Genomic DNA, 20,492 nt, shown 5'->3' with positions numbered 1-20,492 from the left:
GGAAAGCAAATGGCATATTGTCCTTTATTGCAAGGGTGTTGGAGTACAAGAGTAAGACAATCTTGCTACAGGGCCTTGGTGAGAACACACCTGAAGTACTGTACAGTTTTGGTCTCCTCATCTAAGGAAGGATATACTTGCCTTGGAGACAGTGCAACAAAGATTCACTAGATTGATTCCTGGGATGAGAGGGCTGTCTTCTGATAAGAGATTTTGTAGAATGGGCCTATACTCTCTGACATTTAGAAGAATGAGAGGTGATCTCATTGAAACATACAAAATTCTGAAGGGAATTGACAGGGTAGATGCTGAGAGGATCTTTCTCCTGCCTGGAGTGTCTAGAACTAGGGGTATAGTCTCAGGATATGTAGTAGGACATTTAAGACAGAGATGAGGAGGAATTTCTTCACTCAGAGGGTTGTGAACCTTTGGAATTCTCTGTCCCAGAGGGTTGTGGATGCTGGGTCTCTGAGTATATTCAAGGCTGAGTTAGATAGATTTTTGGAGTCTAGGGGGATCAAGGGTTTTGGACCCCGAAATTCACGGTCCCGGGAAGGACCGTTTGCGGCAGCCATTCATCAAAATCGAATGGCCTCAACTGGCTGCCCCGACATAGATTCAGCCTGGGAGGCCTTGCAGCGGTGTGGGCCACCACCAACTCTCGTGGCGGTCTGGGGCTTGCGGCAGTAGTGACGTGCAAAAAGTGCACACCGCTGCCACTCCATCCCCGGACCCATTGAGCTTGAAAAAGCTAGCCCTTTAGTTGACGGTGCCCCCGGCAGCTTTTAGGGCCAGTGCCGAGTGGCAGAGATCTCGGAGCTGTGGGAGCGGAGAGAGACAAGAAGGTAAGATCCAAACCTGAGGATGTTCAGCACAGAATCCGCACTCAAGGGGAGAAAGAGAGGGAGGGAGGGAGGGAGGAAGGGAGAAAGAGAAAGGGTGAGAGAGAGGGAGAGAGAGAGAGGGAGCAAAAGAGAAAGGAGAAAGAGATAGAAGTGAGGAAAGGGAATGAGAAACAGAATGAGGTGACTTGATTTGGAGAGAGAGAAAGAGAGAAATAGGAATAGAGAAAGAGAAAAGGGGGAAAAAAACTAGCGAGAAAGAGGGATCCTGAGATTCACAGAGAAAACTGAAATCTCAATCCAGGGGCTCAGACTGGAAACATTGCCCCAGCTCAGCATTCTGAGTGGTAACAAATGGGAATCTGTTCCACCTCTGCCGCCTCCAAGCTAGATCCAAGGTCGTCCCATCCTCTGTCATCGAATTACAGTACGCAGATGACGCTTGCGTCTGCGCGCACACGGAGGCCAAACTCCAAGCCATCGTCAACACCTTCACTGAGGCGTACGAAAGCATGGGCCTTACACTAAACATCCATAAGACAAAGGTCCTCCACCAAGCTGACCCCACCACACAGCACTGCCCCCATTATCAAAATCCATGGTGAAGCCTTGGACAACATGGACCATTTTCCATACCTCGGGAGCCTACTGTCAGCAAGGGCGGACATCGATGATGACGTCCAACACCGCCTTCAGTGTGTCAGTGCAGCCTTCAGTTGCCTGAGGAAGAGAGTTTTTGAAGACCAGGACCTCAAATCTGGCACCAAGTTTATGGTCTACAGGGCAGTAGTGATACCCACCCTCCTATATGGCTCAGAGACGTGAACTATTTCCAACAGACACCTCAAAGCACTGGAGAAGTACCACCAACACTGCCTCCGCAAGATACTGTAGGATTGTAAAATTTGTGGGAAAAGCCCCCCAGTGTTTGGACTCATTGGAAAGGGAATTTAATTTGCAACTGTCAACCAGAAAGTTTGAGATCCTAAAGTGCACATGGAAGAAACGACGAGTTTTTAACCAAGTTTGAAATTTTTAAAAGGTGACTGTTGGGTCTGCAAGAAAAGGGGTGGGGTCAATCTCTAAAAGGCCAGTTTGGACATTGGAGCTAATCAAATTGTCTGGGAAGTGTTTACCCTCGATAACCTGCCCCTAGAAGGCATTTACATTTTATCAACCACGGAAGAAACATTATCCAGCCCACCCACAGGAGCCAAATGTCACATACATATTCCAACACCTTTTCAACAGGCATAGAACTATCTGGTTCAGGCCAGACTTCCGGAAGCAAAAAAAAGTGCTATCACAATGGACAAGAGTTGGTCAGCTCAGAAAAGTCTATCAACACCAGATTAAAACCACTTAATCAAGTTTCAGTTAGCTGGGCTGCAAAACTTAAACAAAGAACCAAGGTTGATTTGGGGCACAGATAAGGAAGCCTCTCAAAGTATAATTAAGGGCCTATCGTACCAAGAGAGCTATCTCTATTCTGACCAAGAACTTTTCTGACCAAGCACTTCAGAACAACAAGATCGAGAGCATACGGCAAGGAAACATCGGAAGAAACATCGCGACATCGGAGAAAAGAACTTGCCCCAACTGGCTTCAATACGCAGCAGAGGTCTTCTGCCATGTCCGGGGTACGGCAAGGCAAACCGGCTATAACCAAAGAACCCCAAAACCGTGAAACAGTTCAAACTGTAAAAGGAAAGATTGGTGAGCATTATCCCTGTTGCCCTAGCCTCTAACTTAGCTAGAGAGTAAGTGGGAGGTGGGAGGTGTTTCTGTTGTGTTTATTACCTGTAACAAAGTGTTCCCCATTGTTTAGAACCTTTTGTTAGATTTTACAGTTTTACTGGAGTGTATTTGTGTTATTTGCTTTCTTGAATAAAATCCATACCTTCTTTGTACAAAACAATTGTCTGCTATACTTTATCATACCCTGATTAATAAATCCAGGCTCGAGAACCAGGAATGGGCGCGACTCGCAAGCGCTCTGGGTCAGGGAAGGCAAACTGACCCCACACACCACCCCCTACAATCCTGCAAATCCATTGGGAGGGCAGACACACCAACATTAGTGTTCTCGTTCAGGCCAACATCCCCAGCATCGAAGCACTGACCATGCTCGATCAGCTCGGTTGGGCGGGCCACATCGTCCGCATGTCTGACACAAGACTCCCAAAGCAAGCGTTCTTTTTGGAGCCTCGACATGGCAAGCAAGCCCCAGGTGGGCAGAGGAAACACTTCAAGGACACCCTCAAAGCCTCCTTGATAAAGTACACTGACACCTGGGAATCCCTGGCCCAAGACTTGCCAAAGTGGAGGAAGAGCATCCTGGAGGGCACTGAGCGCCTCAAGTCTCGTCGTCGAGAGCATACAGAAACCAAGCACAGACAGCGGAAGGAGCGTTTAGCAAACTAGGCTCCCCACCCACCCTTTCCTTCAACCACTGTTGGTCCCACCTGTGACAGAGACTGTAGGTCCCGCATTGAACTGTTCAGCACCTGAGAACTCACTTTTAGAGTGGAAGCAAGTCACCCTCGACTTCGAGGGACTGCCTGTGATGATCTTATGTGTGATTAACCTGCGACTTCACCTCAGTGTCTTCCCTGTGGCTACCTCATGGGTCTGGGAAGGCTGCTGTGTTCCCGTGTGGAAGCTGCAGATGCCCTCGAGCAGCTTTGGGCTTGGAAGTGCCGGCTGAAGACTGGTCAACACCCTCCTAGGAGGGTTCAGTCTGAGTTGGCTCAGGCGAGGCCATGCGTGGAGGCACTGGCGGAGTGACAGGTCTGGGGCCAGGAATGCTGCGAGCCAGAGGTAACGCATCATCAGTTTCCAGGCCCGAGGAGCCTGAATAACTCACCAGGGCGGCACAATACCACCACCATCACCAATCTGAGGAGCTCAGGTCGGTGCTGTGGCACCACACCGGAAGGTCCTCCGTGGCCTGTGATGGACCCAGCCACGAAAGCAACACTGAGGTCTCGGGGGGCATCCAGCTGAGACTGCATGCGAGCAGCCACAGTCTGAAAGCCAGCAGATATGACAGCACTTAGACGCTCCTTCGACTCTTGCAGAGCCACGGCCATCCTCTCCAAAGAAGCACCGATACGCTCGTTCCCTCGAGCCTGTGCTGCAATCGCAGCTGTCACATCACCCTACGGGTGAATTTACCGTGGGAATAATGCCCCAATTAAGACTGCAAACTTTCAGTTTGAAGGGATAATAAGACTGGAACACTATTTTGTGGTGAAAAAGCTGAATTTGGATTCAATGGCCGCTGCAAACTTTGCAGCACTAATCAGGGAAAAAATGCCTCAACACCACCAGCTTTCTGGCTGCACTGATTTTTAGCCCCATGGAGATTGGCCGTGAAAGTGGAGTTGAGGTCGATGATCAGCCATGATCTTATTGAATGGCGGAGCAGGCTCGAGGGGCCGTATGGCCTTCACTGGCTCCTAGTTCTTATGTTTTTATGTTCTTATGTACTGTTCCTACAAGGTTCTCTCCAACTGTGGATCTGCGCCTATCTTCTGTCTTCACGAAGGAAGACACAAATAACCTTCCAAAAGTACTAGGGGACCAAGGGTCTAGTGAGAAGGAGGAACTGAAGGATATCCTTATTAGGCAGGAAATTGTGTTAGGGAAATTGATGGGATTGAAGATCGATAAATTCCCGGGGCCTGATACTCTGCATCCCAGAGTACTTAAGGAAGTGGCCCTAGAAATAGTGGATGCATTGGTGATCATTTTCCAACAGTCTATCGACTCTGGATCAGTTCCTATGGACTGGAGGGTAGCTAATGTAACACCACTTTTTAAAAAGGGAGGGAGAGGGAAAGCGGGTAATTATAGACCAGTTAGCCTGACATCAGTATTGGGGAAAATGTTGGAATTAATTATTAAGGATGAAATAGCAGCGCATTTGGAAAGCAGTGACAGGATTGGTCCAAGTCAGCATGGATTTATGAAGGGGAAATCATGCTTGACAAATATTCTGGAATTTTTTGAGGATTGAACCAGTAGAGTGGACAAGGGAGAACCAGTGGATGTGGTGTATTTGGACTTTCAAAAGGCTTTTGACAAAGTCCCACACAAGAGATTGGTGTGCAAAATCAAAGAACATGGTATTGGGGGTAATATACTGACGTGGATAGAGAACTGGTTGGCAGACAGGAAGCAGTGAGTCGGGATAAATGGGTCCTTTTCAGAATGGCAAGCAGTAATGAGTGGAGTGCTGCAGGGCTCAGTGCTGGGATCCCAGCTCTTCACAATATACATTAATGATTTAGATGAAGTAATTGAGTGTAATATCTCCAAGTTTGCAAATGACACTAAACTGGGTGGCGGTGTGAGCTGTGAGGGGGATGCTAAGAGGCTGCAGGGTGACTTGGACAGGTTAGGTGAGTGGGCAAATGCATGGCAGATGCAGTATAATGTGGATAAATGTGAGGTTATCTACTTTGGGGGCAAAAACGCGAAGACACAATATTATCTGAATGGCGGCAGATTAGGAAAAGGGGAAGTGCAATGAGACCTGGGTGTCATGGTTCATCAGTCATTGAAAGTTGGCATACAGGTACAGCAGGCAAATGGTATGTCAGCCTCAAAGAAGGAAAATGGTATGTTGGCCTTCATAGCTAGGGGATTTGAGTATAGGAGCATGAGGTCTTACTGCAGTTATGCAGGACCTTGATGAGGCCTCACCTGGAATATTGTGTTCAGCTTTGGTCTCCTAATCTGTGGCAGGACGTTCTTGCTATTGAGGGAGTGCAGCGAAGGTTCACCAGACTGACTTCCGGGATGGCTGGACTGATATTTGAGGAGAGACTGGATCAACTGGGCCTTTATACATTGGAGTTTAGAAAGATGAGAGGGGATCTCATAGAAACATCTCAGATTCTGACGGGACGGGACAGGTTAGAGGCAGGTAGAATGTTCCCGATGTTGGGGAAATCCAGAACCAGGAGACACAATCTTAGGATAAGGGGTAGGCCATTTAGGACTGAGATGAGGAGAAACTTCTTCACTCAGAGAGTTGTTAACCTGTGGAATTCCCTACCGCAGAGAGTTGTTGATGCCAGTTCATTGGATATATTCAAGAGGGAGTTTGATATGGCCCTTGCGGCTAAGGGGATCAAGGGGTATGGAGAGAAAGCAGGAAAGGGGTACTAAGGGAATGATCAGCCATGATCTTATTGAATGGTGGTGCAGGCTCGAAGGGGCGAATGGCCTACTCCTGCACCTATTTTCTATGTTTCTATCCAAGGATGCAATTGGGCATCTTCATCACAAAGATTTGCTGACCTACTCCACTGACACAACTCAGTGGCACTGGCCACTAAAATGACGGCAGCCTCAACATTTATTGTTCTGGATCCTTCCAGGATGTCACAAGAGGACCTGGCCAACAATAACCAGGGTGCTGTCAGGGCGTGTACACTTCAGGTTATTGAGACATTCTTTCATAGAGTAGCCCAATTCATCCACTTTAACATCATAGGGTTTACATTAGCTTGGCAGGGAGATGGGAACCTGACAATAGATTCAGTAGGGAGAGAAACAAAGCTGGAATTGGAAAGCAAAAAAGTAGAAAGTGAATTTCAAAGGCAGAAAACAGAAAAAAAAAAATTATAATTTAAATGGAGAGAAATTGCAAAGTGCTGGAGTATAGAGGGACCTGGGGGGTTCTTATGCACGAAACACAAAAAGTTAGTATGCAGGTACAGAAAGTAATCAAGAAGGCAAATGGAATGTTGGCATTTATTGCAAGGGGGATAGAGTATAAAAGCAGAGATGTCCTGCTACAACTGTACAGGGTATTGGTGAGGCTACACCTAGAGTACTGCGTACAGTTTTGGTCTCCGTATTTAAGGTGGGATATACTTGCATTCTAGGCTGTTCAGAGAAGGTTCACTAGGTTGATTCCGGAGATGAGGGGGTTGACTTATGAAGATCAGTTGAGTAGGTTGGACCTATACTCATTGGAGTTCAGAAGAATGAGAGGTGATCTTATCGAAACATATAAGATTCTGAGGGGGCTCGACAATGTGGATGCAGAAAGGATATTTTCACTCATAGGGGAAACTAAAACTAGGGTGTACAGTCTCAGAATGAGGGGCTGTCCATTTAAAACTGAGATGAGGAGGAATTTCTTCTCTCAGAGGATTGTAAATCTGTGGAATTTTATGCCCCAGAGAGCTGTGGAGGCTGGGTCATTGAATATTTTTAGGGTGGAGATAAGACAGATTTCTGAGCGATAAGGGAATAAAGGGTTCTGGGGAGCGGGCAGGGAAGTGGAGTTGAGTCCATGATCAGATCAGCCATGATCTTATTAAATGGCGGTGCAGGCTCGATGGGCAAAATGGCCTACTCTTGCTCTTATTTCTTAAACATAGGCTAGAAAAGAGACAACAAGGAAGTTTGGCAATGCTAAATGGTATATACATCATTGCAAGGAGTATAGGGAATAAGGCAGATGAGCTGAGAGCACACAGATACTTGGGAGTATGATATTATAGTTATTACTGAGGCATGGTTGAAAGAGGGGCAGGTATAACAGCTCAACATTCCTGGTTACAGGGTTTTCAGACGGGATAGAGAGGGGGGGTAAAAAAGGAGGGGGAGGTCGCAGTATTGATTAAATAAACAATTACAGCTGTGAGGAGGGTGATATCTTGGACGGATCATCAAATTAGGCCATATGGGTCGAATTGAAGAACAAAAAAGGGCTGATCACACTGCTGGGAGGCTACTATAGACCCCCCAAACAGTCAGAGGGAGATAGAAAAGCAAATATGTCGGCAAATTTCTGAAATGCAAAAACTATAGGGCAGTAACAGTAGGGGATTTCAACTACCCTAACATTAACTAGGATAAAATTAGTGTGAAAGGTATAGTGGGTGCGGAATTCCTAAAATGCATTCAGGAGAACTTTTTTAGCCAGTATGTAGCAAGCCCAACAAGAAAGGGGGTGGTTCTGGACTTAGTTTTAGGGAATGAAGCTGGGCAGGTGGAAGGGGTATCAGTGGGAGAGAATTTTGGTGCTAGTGATCATAATTCAGTTAGATTTAGGGTAGTTATGGAAAAGGACAAAGATAGACCAGGAATAAAAGTTCTCAACTGGGAAAAAGTCAATTTTGATAAGCTAAGAGGTTATTTAGCCAGAGTGGACTGGAAACTGAAGGTAAATCAGTGTCAGAGCAATGGGAGGCATTCAAGGAGGAGATCCGGAGGGTTTCAGAGGAAGTATGTTCCCTTAAAGAAAAAGGGTGGGACTAACAAATCAAGAGCCCCCTGGATGTCTAGAGACATACAGGGTAGGATAGAGTGAAAAAAAGAGGCTTATGACAGATATCGAGGCTTGAATACTGCAGAAACTCTACAGTATAGAAAATGCAGTGGTGAAATTAAAAAGGAAATTAGGAAAGCAAAGAGGGAGCATAAAAAAATGTTGGCAAGTAAAATCAAGGAAAACCCAAAGATGTTTTATAAATATATTAAGACCAAGAGGATAACTAAAAAAATAACCTTCCGGAAATACTAAGGGTTCGAGGGTCTAGCAAAAAGGAGGAACTGAAGGAAATCCTTATTAGTCCGGAAATTGTGTTAGGGAAATTGCTGGAATTGAGGGCCTATAAATCCCCAGGGCCTGATAGGCGGCATCCCAGAGTATTTAAGGAAGTGGCCCGAGAAATAGTGGATGCATTGGTGATCATTTTTCAACATTCTATTGCCTCTGGATCAGTTCCTATGGACTGGAGGGTAGCTAATGTAACACCACTTTTTAAAAAAGGAGGGAGAGAAAACAGGGACGTATAGACTGGTTAGCCTGACATCGGTGGTGGGGAAAACATTGGAATCAATTATTAAAGATGAAATAGCAGTGCATTTGGAAAGCAATGACAGGATCGGTCCAAGTCAGCATGGATTTATGAAAGGGAAATCATGCTTGACAAATCTTCTAGAATTTTTTGAGGATGTAACTAGTTGAGTGGACAAGGGAGAATCAGTGGATGTGGTGTATTTGAACTTTCAAAATGCTTTTGACAAGGTCCCACACAAGAGATTAGTGTGCAAAATTAAAGCACATGGTATTGGGGGTAATATATTGACGTGGATAGAGTAATGGCTGGCAGACAGAAAGGAGAGAGTCGGAATAAACGGGTCCTTTTCAGAATGGCAGGCAGTGACCAGTGAGTTCAGTGCTGGGACCCCAGCTATTTACAATATACATCAATGATTTAGATGAAGGAATTGAATGTAATATCTCCAAGTTTGCAGATGACACTAAGCTGGGTGGCGGTGTGAGCTGTGAGGAGGATGCTAAGAGGCTGCAGGGTGACTTGGACAAGTTAGGTGAGTGGGCAAATGCATGGTAGATGCAGCAATGTGGATAAATGTGAAGTTATCCACTTTGGTGGCAAAAACAGGAAGACAGAATATTATCTGAATTGTGACAGATTAGGAAAAGGGGAGGTGCAACGAGACCTGAGTGTCATGGTACATCAGTCATTGAAGTTTGGCATGCAGGTACAGCAGGCGGTGAAGAAGGTAAATTGGCATGTTGATCTTCATAGCTAGAGGATTTGAGTATAGGAGCAGGGAGGTCTTACTGCAGTTGTACAGAGCCTTGGTGAGGCCACACCTGGAATATTGTGTTGTTTTGGTCTCCTAATCTGAGGAAGGACATTCTTGCTATTGAGGGAGTACAGCAAAGGTTCACCAGATTGATTCCCGGGATGGCAGGACTGACATATGAGGAGAGACTGGATCAACTGGGCTTGTATCCACTGGAGTTTAGAAGAATGAGAGGGAATCTCATAGAAACATATAAAATTCTGACGGGATTGGACAGGTTAGAGGCAGGAAGAATGTTCCCGTTGCTGGGGATTTCCAGAACCAGGAGTCACAGTCTAAGAATAAGAGGTAAGCCATTTAGGACCGAGATGAGGAGGAACGTCTTCACTCAGAGAGTGGTTAACCTGTGGAATTCTCTACCGCAGAAAGTTGTTGAGGCCAGTTCGTTAGATATATTCAAAAGGAAGTTAGATATGGCCCTTATGGCCAAAGGGATCAAGGAGTATGGAGAGAAAGCAGGAAAAGGATACTGAGGTTGAATGATCAGCCATGATCTTATTGAATGGCGGTGCAGGCTCGAAGGGCCGAATGGCCTGCTCCTGCACCTAATTTCTATGTTTCTATGTTTCTAAGAGTAGGGCCTATTAGAGACCATAAAGGTAATCTGTGTCTGGAGGGAAGACGTGGGTATGTTCTTAATGAATACTTTGCGTCTGTTTTCACAAAAGAGAGGGCGGTGCAGACATTGCAATCAGGGAGGAGTGTGAAATATTAGATTAAATAAACATAGTGAAAGAGGAAGTATTAAGGAGGTTAGCAGCTTTGAAAGTGGGTAAATCCCCAGGCCTGGATCAAATGTATCCCAGGCTGTTAAGAGAAGCAAAAGAGGAAATAGCAGAGGCTCTGACCATCATTTTCCAATCCTCTCTGGCTACAGGTGTCATGCCAGAGGAATGAAGGACTGCTAATATGGTACCTTTGTTTAAAAAGTTAGAAAGGGATAGACTGAGCAATGACAGGCCAGTCAGCATGGACTTGTTAAGAAAAGGTCGTGTCTGACTAACTTGTTTGAATTTTTTGAGGAGGGTCATAGAGGGTAGTGCATTTGGATTTTAGCAAGGCTTTTGATAATGTCCAATATGGCAGACTGGTCACGAAAGTGAAAGCCCATGGGCTCCAGGGCAAAGTGGCAAGTTGGATCCAAAATTGGCTCAGAGGCAGGAAGCAAAGGTTAATGGTTGATAGCTGTTTTTGTGACTGGACGGCTGTTTCCATTGGGGTCCCGCAGAGCTCAGTACTAGGTCCCTTGCTTTTTGTGGGATATGTCAATGATTTAGACTTGAAAGTAGGGGTATGATTAAGAAGTTTGCAGATGATACTAAAATCGGAGTTGTAGTTGATAATAAAGAAGAAAGCTGTAGACTGCAGGAAGATATCAATGAACTAGTCAGGTGGGCAGAACAGTGGAAAATGGAATTCCGTCCGGCAAAGTGTGAGGTAATGCAGGGGAGGGCTAACAAGGCAAGGGAATACACATTAAATGGTAAGACACTGAGAACTGTAGAGGAACAGAGGGACCTTGGAGTGCATGTCCACAGATCTCTGAAGGTAGCAGGCCAAACTTGTCTTTATTAGCCAAGACATAGAATAGAAGAGCAGGGAGTTTATGCTTGAACTGTATAAAACACTAGTTACACCACAGCTAGAGTACTGTGGCAGTTCTAGTCACCAAATTACAGGAAAGATTTGATTGCACTAGAGAGGGTACAGATGAGATTTATGAGGATGTTGCCTGTACTGGAGAATTTTAGCACTGAGGAAAGGTTGGATAGGCTGGGTTTGTTTTCTTTGGAACAGAGGAGGCTGAGGGGATACCTTATTGAGGTGTATAAAATTATGAGGGGCCGAGATAGAGTGGATAGGATGGACCTGTTTTCCTTAGCTGAGGAGTCAACAACCAGGGGGCAGAGATTTAAAGTAATTGGTAGAAGGTGTATGTAATATATATCTCTTATCAAGTGGACTACTCTGTTAATGCTGCCATTGCTATAAATACAATAAAGGCATCAGATGACAGGTCACCTGGCAAGTTCCTGTGTTAAGAGACATCTTAATTCAGGGCCGCCACAAACCTGGCGCACCTTCTGACATTTTTGAGTCATCACGGCCGCAATATTTGAGGTGTGCCCAATCGAAATTCAGGCAAAAAAAAAAAAATGGCATCCTGCGGTAAGGAGCGGCTGGAAAGGCCAGTTTGCAGCGGTGTGGGTGGCTTGATTGAAGCAGTGTCACCACGGAGAAATTCAGCATTGTGCTAATGTGTAGTTAACAATGCAGCTGCTCTCTGACCTTCTTAAAGACCAGGGTTTGCAGCTAGGCCCCGAGGAGGGAAGGAGTTGTGTTGCAGGAGGGCAAGCAGATTTAGTGATGCAGTGCTGGAGACCCTCATGCTGGCTGTCAAGGGCAGGAGGAGACTGATTTATCCAGATGTTGGGAGACCCACTCGTGAGGTCTTAAAACAATGCATTGAGGGAGACTGCTGGGGAAGTTTCAGCGAGCTCCATTCATAATCGGACTGCGACACAGTGCAAAAAATGTTTGGATGATATCATCCATCTTATGAAAGTGAGTACCTGTTCCACCAACTACTGACCTTGCATCTGCGAGCATCTCCTTCAACATTCTCTTATTTCCCATCCTCACTGTTTAGTCACTGAAGTGGTGTGTGTGTGTGTGCGTGCACTTGTGGAGGCTCCCTTTCATCTCACACTTACAGCTGCATGTCAGGGTCAAACACTTGTGCACTCATTTCTGATGCATCATCACAGCGGCACTCGCCACCCATTCTTTGTTTTGCAGGCCAAACTTGCTCACAATCGCATGGAGCACAGGATGACTGGTGGTGGCGAGGCAGAGATCCAGGTCCTCACACTCTTGGAGGAGAGGGTTGAAACACTTGTGGCTGGACATGGTGCCTTCCCTGTCCACTGGCGAAACTAGCAAAATGGCCTTAAATTTAGTTAGCACCAAAAAAAAACAAAGCCAAAAAATGGAGCTAAATCGATCATTACAGTGGCGAATTTCTAGCCCCTAAATATCATGGTTTGATGCAAGTAAAGCTGACTTGTGGTTCTGGCTTTAATAAAAAGGTAATTCTGCAACTTAAAAATCTTATCGATGCATTAGTCTAGTTTAGGCTGTGACTATATCATTTCTTGTGAATTGGTGGTTAGAGAATGCATTATTTGTGGTGTTGTAAATAGAAGTCATTTGATGAATTCATCAACTTTAAATATTTCTAAAACTGATCATTTCTCTCGATCGGATCTTGTTCGGAAATATTTGCCAATATGCTATTTATCTCCATTCAGAGCAGTTCTTACCTGTTCTTTCCCTTAGTCTGCTGGACCATGTCTGACCATGGTCTGGGTGTTGGAGTAGCAGCAACCTTCGTCGCCAATCAGATTTGGGATTCCTTTGACTGACGTTTCTTGGTGGGCAGTACGTGCAATCCTGCAAACTCAAGCCAGGTATTTTCACTTTGAAAAGATACACAGTACTCGCTGCTGAGACAGATGATCGTTCATTTCAAATAAAACAGACATTTCGTTACCCAATTGGATGACTTTTGACTGTCAAACAGCCTTTTTCCCCCATCGCCAATAAATTTGTAACTAATAAGCAAAAATGTTCTAAGAAAATGAAAAAAACACACAATATGTCTCTATCTCTCCCGGTTTACTTGCAGCAGTGTCCTTGAGATTAATCTTTAATTCCAGGAGACTCCAGGATAATCCTGGAGGGTTAACACCATATGTCCCGTATCGTATGTCCCAGTAAGGTTACAAACTTCCATAAAGAAACAGCAGCATTTCTCAGTTATATTTATTCCCAGCTCTGTATAAACTGGAGTTAGAGGCATAAACATAGTACATTTCTACCATTTTCAACAAAAATATAACCATTATGTACAATTATTGTATTAAAAATACAAAAGGGATACAGACTCCACCAATTGTCTTTCTAAAAGACATACAGGTACAAGTAGTATCAAAAGTATGAGGAAATCACCAGTTAATCATACATTTTGCACTTAACATCACAGATTTGTTGAAATGAGATTAGCAGTTCTATGTTCTATAATTACGGTTAGGTTTATATTATTTGTGCAACTCTTCAATATAACTATGATTTATTTTTATCTGCCTATATGCACACAATGCCCATTGACTGTATATTGAAACTGGCAAATTATGCATAATACAGTTAAATTACTATTGCATAACTGACAGACATGAAGTATTTGCAAATATGAAGGAGGGCCTGAACAATGATTATTTTACGACAGTTAAATAAAGCACTGATGTTTTAAATACAGTGAAAGCACTGCAGTCTTCAATTGAAACTAAGTTGTCTACTGATCAATATGATCAGCTGAGCTCAATGGAAAACAAAAATACGAAAAACAAAATTCAAGAGTAGCAGTTCCTCACATTTGAGTACTACTCAGATTGGCAACCTTCACTACTGGGAATCTGCAGAATGGCAACAAAAATGCCGTTAACCAGTTCAGTAATTTGAAGGTTTAAATAGCAGCAGAGGGTGGTTTGCTTTGAAGTTTCAACCTTCATTATACAAATGTAGTGATATTCCAAGTAGCATGAAATAGTTTAATTTCCTTGTACATACTGCAGATTACAAAGGCTGGAACACGTAATGAAGTATTTAAAAAGGAAATGAAGGCTTTTTTTTTTAAGAAGCCTTGGTGGCCCTATCGTCAAGTAGGAGAGCATTATAATTTTTGACAAAGGGAAGAACTAGCCAGCATGATTCTGGGATACAGAGCGCCATCCACTGCAATGCCATCCAGTTCAATTATTTAAAATACTAATTCATACATCCTAAAATCAAAAAATATAAGTTATAAGTGTAAAATAATACTGTAATTGTGGAGATGTCGTATTTGTTGTTCTCTAAAGCAGTATTTAATCAAAAAAGTCAACATAAATTAAAAATGTCTTGAGCTCGGTGCTCAAAAGTGAAGTGAATATGACATGTTCCATAATTAGCATGATTTGTTTGTTGTTAAAAACTTCACTTTTTTGTTTGAATGACTGTGCCAGAATGGCAAAAAAAAACAGCAAAAGAATTAAAAAAGTTCTAGGCTGATTAAAAGAATGCACCAAGAGCAGCTCCATAGTGAACATAGTAAAAGTTAAATTCTGAGCACAGTTCATGGTGGGTAGTAATAGGAATAGTCTGTGGAGTGAGCTCTGTGCATTTAAAGCAACACAGTTCCAAAGTGCCAGTTTCTTCACAGTATTCCACATGCGGGGGTAAAAGCCCCATGCTGCTTTAAGGCAGGGAAGGAGGCAAGTGGCATCAGGAATTTCATTCAAGAGAGTTCCAAGGCTCCTACATCTGGATGATCTGTTGTGCTGTCCAAAATGTAGCTTGCAGTATCATGAAGCAACATAAAGAAAAAAGCGGGAAGTGAACCCTGGTCAGACTGCAGAAACTTGCTCATCTTCTGTTAGGGAAAAATGAAAATCATCAAGTTGAACTTCACGTAAATACAATTAAAAAGTATACACATCAACAATAGTAAAAACCTAAAAAGGAGTATGGTGCCAAAGTAGACTGTCGCATCAATGCACTGCGTCAGAGAGTACTAGTCAGCTCATTTGCCCCCATGATTTTCCATGACACAAGTTTCCAATCTCACACTATGCCTTCTGGGGCAGGGGAGAGTAGGAAAAAAAAAACAAGTGGCCATTCATAAAGACCGGATTCTCTTCAACAGTATCTGACTAGGATTGTAATAAATAATGGCCCAGAAATTCCTCTTGAGGACTTCCTGCGGGCAAAGCACTGTAGAATAGAAATAAAATGCGCATTTACCTTAAGCTGCTTCGCCCGCTTGAGATCCCAGTCCGAAGGCCTCTTGTGACTGCGCGTCGCAGCGCGTTCACGTTGGGACGTCCGCAGGAGTCACGTGGGCCTGGACAACCAATCACAGTTAAGTATTTTCTCATTCATAGTAATCGGAGATTCGTAAGTTACGAATCTCCTATTACTATGAATGAGAAAAACCCCAAAACGCACAAACACTACATAAAACATTTAAAAAACACCGCACAAAATACACTAATAGAAATGTTTTTTTTTTAAAAAGAAAAAAAAATTGCCGATTTAACAAAAAAGTAAGGGTTAGGGTTAAAAATTACATTACTTGAGTGGGCAGTGTTTTAACATAAATATATATTTTTTAAATGTTATTTTAATCATGTTTTTGATATGTTTTTAAACTCTTACGCCTGTAAAAGTAGGCTATGCGCAAGTAGTTTGAGGACATTTGCCGGGCAAGATATGCGTAAATCCCGCAATATTGTCCATACAAATGTCCTCGCTCCCGATTTGCGGATGATCTGTCAAGCTCCAGCTTGACAGATCGGAAAAGCTGGTTTTCAGCGCATGCGCATTACGCACTGAAAATCGGTTTTATCATTGCCTTCCCGGGTCCGAAGAAACTTCGTACGGGCCCGGGACGTTGAAATTTCCACGCCAATACTTCAAAAACTAAATAATCTAGAAATTAACCTAACAACTGCAATGGGCACATAATACTAGAACACAACAGAGAAAAAAACTTGGAGTAAACATTTGTATTTTAAAAGATAACCCCACCATTGCACACTGCATTGACCAATATTTCTGACAACAACAGATTTTGGTGAATACTGAGCTGGAATACTGGTCATTAAAGGGAAACATAAAGAACGTTGCAAGTTCTTCCTTCTTTGAATGGAAGCATTCTTCGCATACCACAAGCTTGCAGGGAACATTAAGGCGGATTGCAAAAGTTTCTATAGGTATGTAAAGAGAAAAAGGTTGGTGAAGACAAACGTAGGTCCCCTGCAGTCAGAATCAGGGGAAGTCATAACGGGGAACAAAGAAATGGCGGATCAATTGAACAAGTACTTTGGTTCGGTATTCACTAAGGAGGATACAAACAACCTTCCGGATATAAAAGGGGTCAGAGGGTCTAGTAAGGAAGAGGAACTGAGGGAAATCTTTATTAGTCGGGAAATTGTGTTGGGGAAATTGATGGGATTGAAGGCAGATAAATCCCCAGGGCCTGATGGCCTGCATCCTAGAGTACTTAAGGAGGTGGCCTTGGAAATAGCGGATGCATTGACAGTCATTTTCCAACATTCCATTGACTCTGGATCAGTTCCTATGGAGTGGAGGGTAGCCAATGTAACCCCACTTTTTAAAAAAGGAGGGAGAGAGAAAACAGGGAATTATAGACCGGTCAGCCTGACCTCAGTAGTGGGTAAAATGATGGAATCAATTATTAAGGATGTCATAGCAGTGCATCTGGAAAATGGTGACATGATAGGTCCAAGTCAGCATGGATTTGTGAAAGGGAAATCATGCTTGACAAATCTTCTGGAATTTTTTGAGGATGTTTCCAGTAAAGTGGACAAAGGAGAACCAGTTGATGTGGTATATTTGGACTTTCAGAAGGCTTTCGACAAGGTCCCACACAAGAGATTAATGTGCAAAGTTAAAGCACATGGGATTGGGGGTAGTGTGCTGACGTGGATTGAGAACTGGTTGTCAGACAGGAAGCAAAGAGTAGGAGTAAACGGGTACTTTTCAGAATGGCAGGCAGTGACTAGTGGAGTGCCGCAAGGTTCTGTGCTGGGGCCCCAGCTGTTTACATTGTACATTAATGATTTAGACGAGGGGATTAAATGCAGTATCTCCAAATTTGCGGATGATACTAAGTTGGGTGGCAGTGTGAGCTGCGAGGAGGATGCTATTAGGCTGCAGAGTGACTTGGATAGGTTAGGTGAGTGGGCAAATGCATGGCAGATGAAGTATAATGTGGATAAATGTGAGGTTATCCACTTTGGTGGTAAAAACAGAGAGACAGACTATTATCTGAATGGTGACAGATTAGGAAAAGGGAAGGTGCAACGAGACCTGGGTGTCATGGTACATCAGTCATTGAAGGTTGGCATGCAGGTACAGCAGGCGGTTAAGAAAGCAAATGACATGTTGGCCTTCATAGCGAGGGGATTTGAATACAGGGGCAGGGAGGTGTTGCTACAGTTGTACAGGGCCTTGGTGAGACCACACCTGGAGTATTGTGTACAGTTTTGGTCTCCTAACTTGAGGAAGGACATTCTTGCTATTGAGGGAGTGCAGCGAAGGTTCACCAGACTGATTCCCGGGATGGCGGGACTGACCTATCAAGAAAGATTGGATCAATTGGGCTTGTATTCACTGGAGTTCAGAAGAATGAGAGGGGACCTCATAGAAACGTTTAAAATTCTGACGGGTTTAGACAGGTTAGATGCAGAAAGAAGGTTCCCAATGTTGGGGAAGTCCAGAACCAGGGGTCACAGTCTGAGGATAAGGGGTAAGCCATTTAGGACCGAGATGAGGAGAAACTTCTTCACCCAGAGAGTGGTGAACCTGTGGAATTCTCTACCACAGAAATATATTCAAAAGGGAGTTAGATGAAGTCCTTACTACTCGGGGGATCAAGGGTTATGGCGAGAAAGCAGGAAGGGGGTACTGAAGTTTCATGTTCAGCCATGAACTCATTGAATGGCGGTGCAGGCTCGAAGGGCTGAATGGCCTGCTCCTGCACCTATTTTCTATGTTTCTATGTTTCTATAAGCATAAGTAACCAATGGGGAAAATTGGGAGAGCAACAGTCTTCTTCTCCATCCTGCCAATTAAACCAGATAAACATTACAAACGTTGTGATTTACAGTACCAAAGACTGCACCAAAAGCCATAAAAACCTGTAAGAAATGTGCAACTAGGTGCTTCTGTGAAGTATTTAAATGGGATTTCCTTAAATTTAATAGCTCCATAAAAGCAGCAAGTGGCAATTTAAATGGGACCCCTGAAAAAACAAGTTTTAAGATCTAAATGTAGGTGCTGAATCCTACCAAACTCTTCATACACCCTGAATATCATCTTAAGGCTCGAGAGAAGCATATTAAAATGCTGGGATGTGCTATAGTCAGAATGATCTAAAGTTTCTGACTATTCACCTCACTGGCAAAAAGCCAGGATTAGGTGTCAGGAATTTCCTTGGAGCTTCTTCCACACCATCACTGTAACTTTGGCGGAAACGGCATTTACGTGGGGTTTACGGAAAACCTGCTTTAATTATGGCGGCGAAGTGGGAGAAGTTCAGAGAAACTTTGGCGAATGCTACCCTTCTGGTTCTCTGAACCAACTTCATTGGGTTATGCTGTGCTGTAGAATCACTTCGCAACCATTTTTCTTCTTCTTCTTAGGCTGTCCCCTGGAGTCGAGGATAACTTGCTTCCACACTAACATGAATTCTAAGGTGACTGGTGAGTCCAATGTGGGATCTACAGACTCTGTCACAGGTGGGGCAGGTGGTGTTTGAAGGGACGGATGGCTGGTGTGCTTGGTTTGTTGTACGCTCCTTCCGTTGTTTGTAATTGGCTTCCGCATGCTCCCGACGAAAAGACTCGAAGTGTTCGGCGCTTTCTCAGATGTTTCTCCTCCACTTTGAGCGGCCTTGGGCCAGAGATTCCCAAGAGTCAGTGGGAATGTTACATTTTTTCAGGGAGGCTTTGAGGGTGCCTTTGAAGTGTTTTCTCTGCCATCCTGTGGCTCGGAGTAGAGTGCTTGCTTCGGAATCTTGCATCAGGCATGCAGACAATGTGGCCCGTCCATCGGAGCTGGCTGAGCATAATCAATGTCTCGATGCTGGGGATGTTGGCCTGAGAGAGAACACTGACGTTGGTATGCCTATCCTGCCAATGGATTTGCAGGATTTTGTGGAGGCAGCATTGGTGACACTTTTCCAGTGCTTACTGTATATTGAGTCACCAGTAACTGACTCTTCAGGAAAATCTTGAGACATAATGCAGAGTTCTAATTGTGTTTTAAAGATAGACACGAGAGATTTAAGTAATGGCCGCATGAGACTGAAATACTTGCTGCATTTGGAACAGCATTTGAAACCTGAAGGCAGCATCCTGATGGATACTGAAAACAGTCACAAGAAAAGAAATATTTTATGAATAGGAGTGGTTCAAGTGGAGAGTGCTTATGCTTTGATAACAGGGGAAAAAATACTCCTAGAAGGAAATCTCATACTGTGTAAGAAAGGAAAATAATGCAAACATTGCTTCGGGGTGGTTTTAAATGAGTGCTAATTTTGCAATGCTTCTCATTGGTTGCCTGGGCTTACCCTAGTGGTATATGGAGGATAACTAGAATGAATGATTGAAAAATTCGGTCTGATAATTTTGTATACAATTATATGGCAGTAATAAGCTTATATAATCATTATTGGGAGGACAGATTTTATTCAGCAGAAAAGAGAAACACCATGCAAAAATGTATTTTAACATTTATATTGAAACTAACTATTACCCCAGCCATCTGATGTCAATTTTTCAATCCAAGATTTGCTTTAAAAAAAACTATTTTTCCCCTCATATTTTTTGGTGAATTATTTTGCTTAAGATGAGGGATGTTAGTACCATGCACACTGTCTCTTCAGGCCCGAAAATGAGCCTAGAACAATTCTAGCCCTGCAATACCAAGCCTAGCGGCAAGAGCCAGAGAACAGAGATAAGTGATCAGGGAGGCCAAAGGAAGCTTGGCCTTTATTGCAAAGGGGATGGAGTATAAAAGCAGGGAAGTCTTGCTCCAGTTGTACAGGGTATTGGTGAGGCCACACCTGGAATACTGCGTGCAGTTTTGATTTCCATATTTACGAAAGGATATACTTGCTTTGGAGGCAGTTCAGAGAAGGTTCACTAGGTTGATTCCAGAGATGAGGAGGTTGACTTATGAGGAAAGGTTGAGTAGGTTGGGCCTCTACTCATTGGAATTCAGAAGAATGAGAGGTGATCTTATCGAAACGTATAAGATTATGAGAAGGCTTGACAAGGTGGATGTAGAGAGGATGTTTCCACTGATAGGAGAGACTAGAACTAGAGGGCATGATCTTAAAATAAGGGGCCGCCCATTTAAAACTGAGATGAGGAGAAATTT

The 20,492-nt window shown here is 43.8% G+C and overlaps 1 protein-coding gene across 1 annotated transcript in view; it reads right to left on the bottom strand.

Moving 5' to 3' along the window:
• Window positions 1–13,294: 13,294 nt before the first annotated feature.
• rapgef2b (Rap guanine nucleotide exchange factor 2b) overlaps window positions 13,295–20,492 on the bottom strand; it is a 710,204-nt gene continuing 703,006 nt past the window's right edge. The window contains exon 31 of the mRNA XM_070871784.1: window positions 13,295–14,955. Within this exon, the coding sequence (XP_070727885.1) occupies window positions 14,949–14,955 (7 nt within the window). The 3' untranslated portion in view covers window positions 13,295–14,948. The remainder of the gene's footprint in view (window positions 14,956–20,492) is intronic.

This window comes from Pristiophorus japonicus, chromosome 2, assembly GCF_044704955.1.
Source record: "Pristiophorus japonicus isolate sPriJap1 chromosome 2, sPriJap1.hap1, whole genome shotgun sequence".
NCBI classification, from domain to species: Eukaryota; Metazoa; Chordata; class Chondrichthyes; family Pristiophoridae; genus Pristiophorus; species Pristiophorus japonicus.
This window is presented reverse-complemented; position numbering and strand designations above follow the sequence as displayed.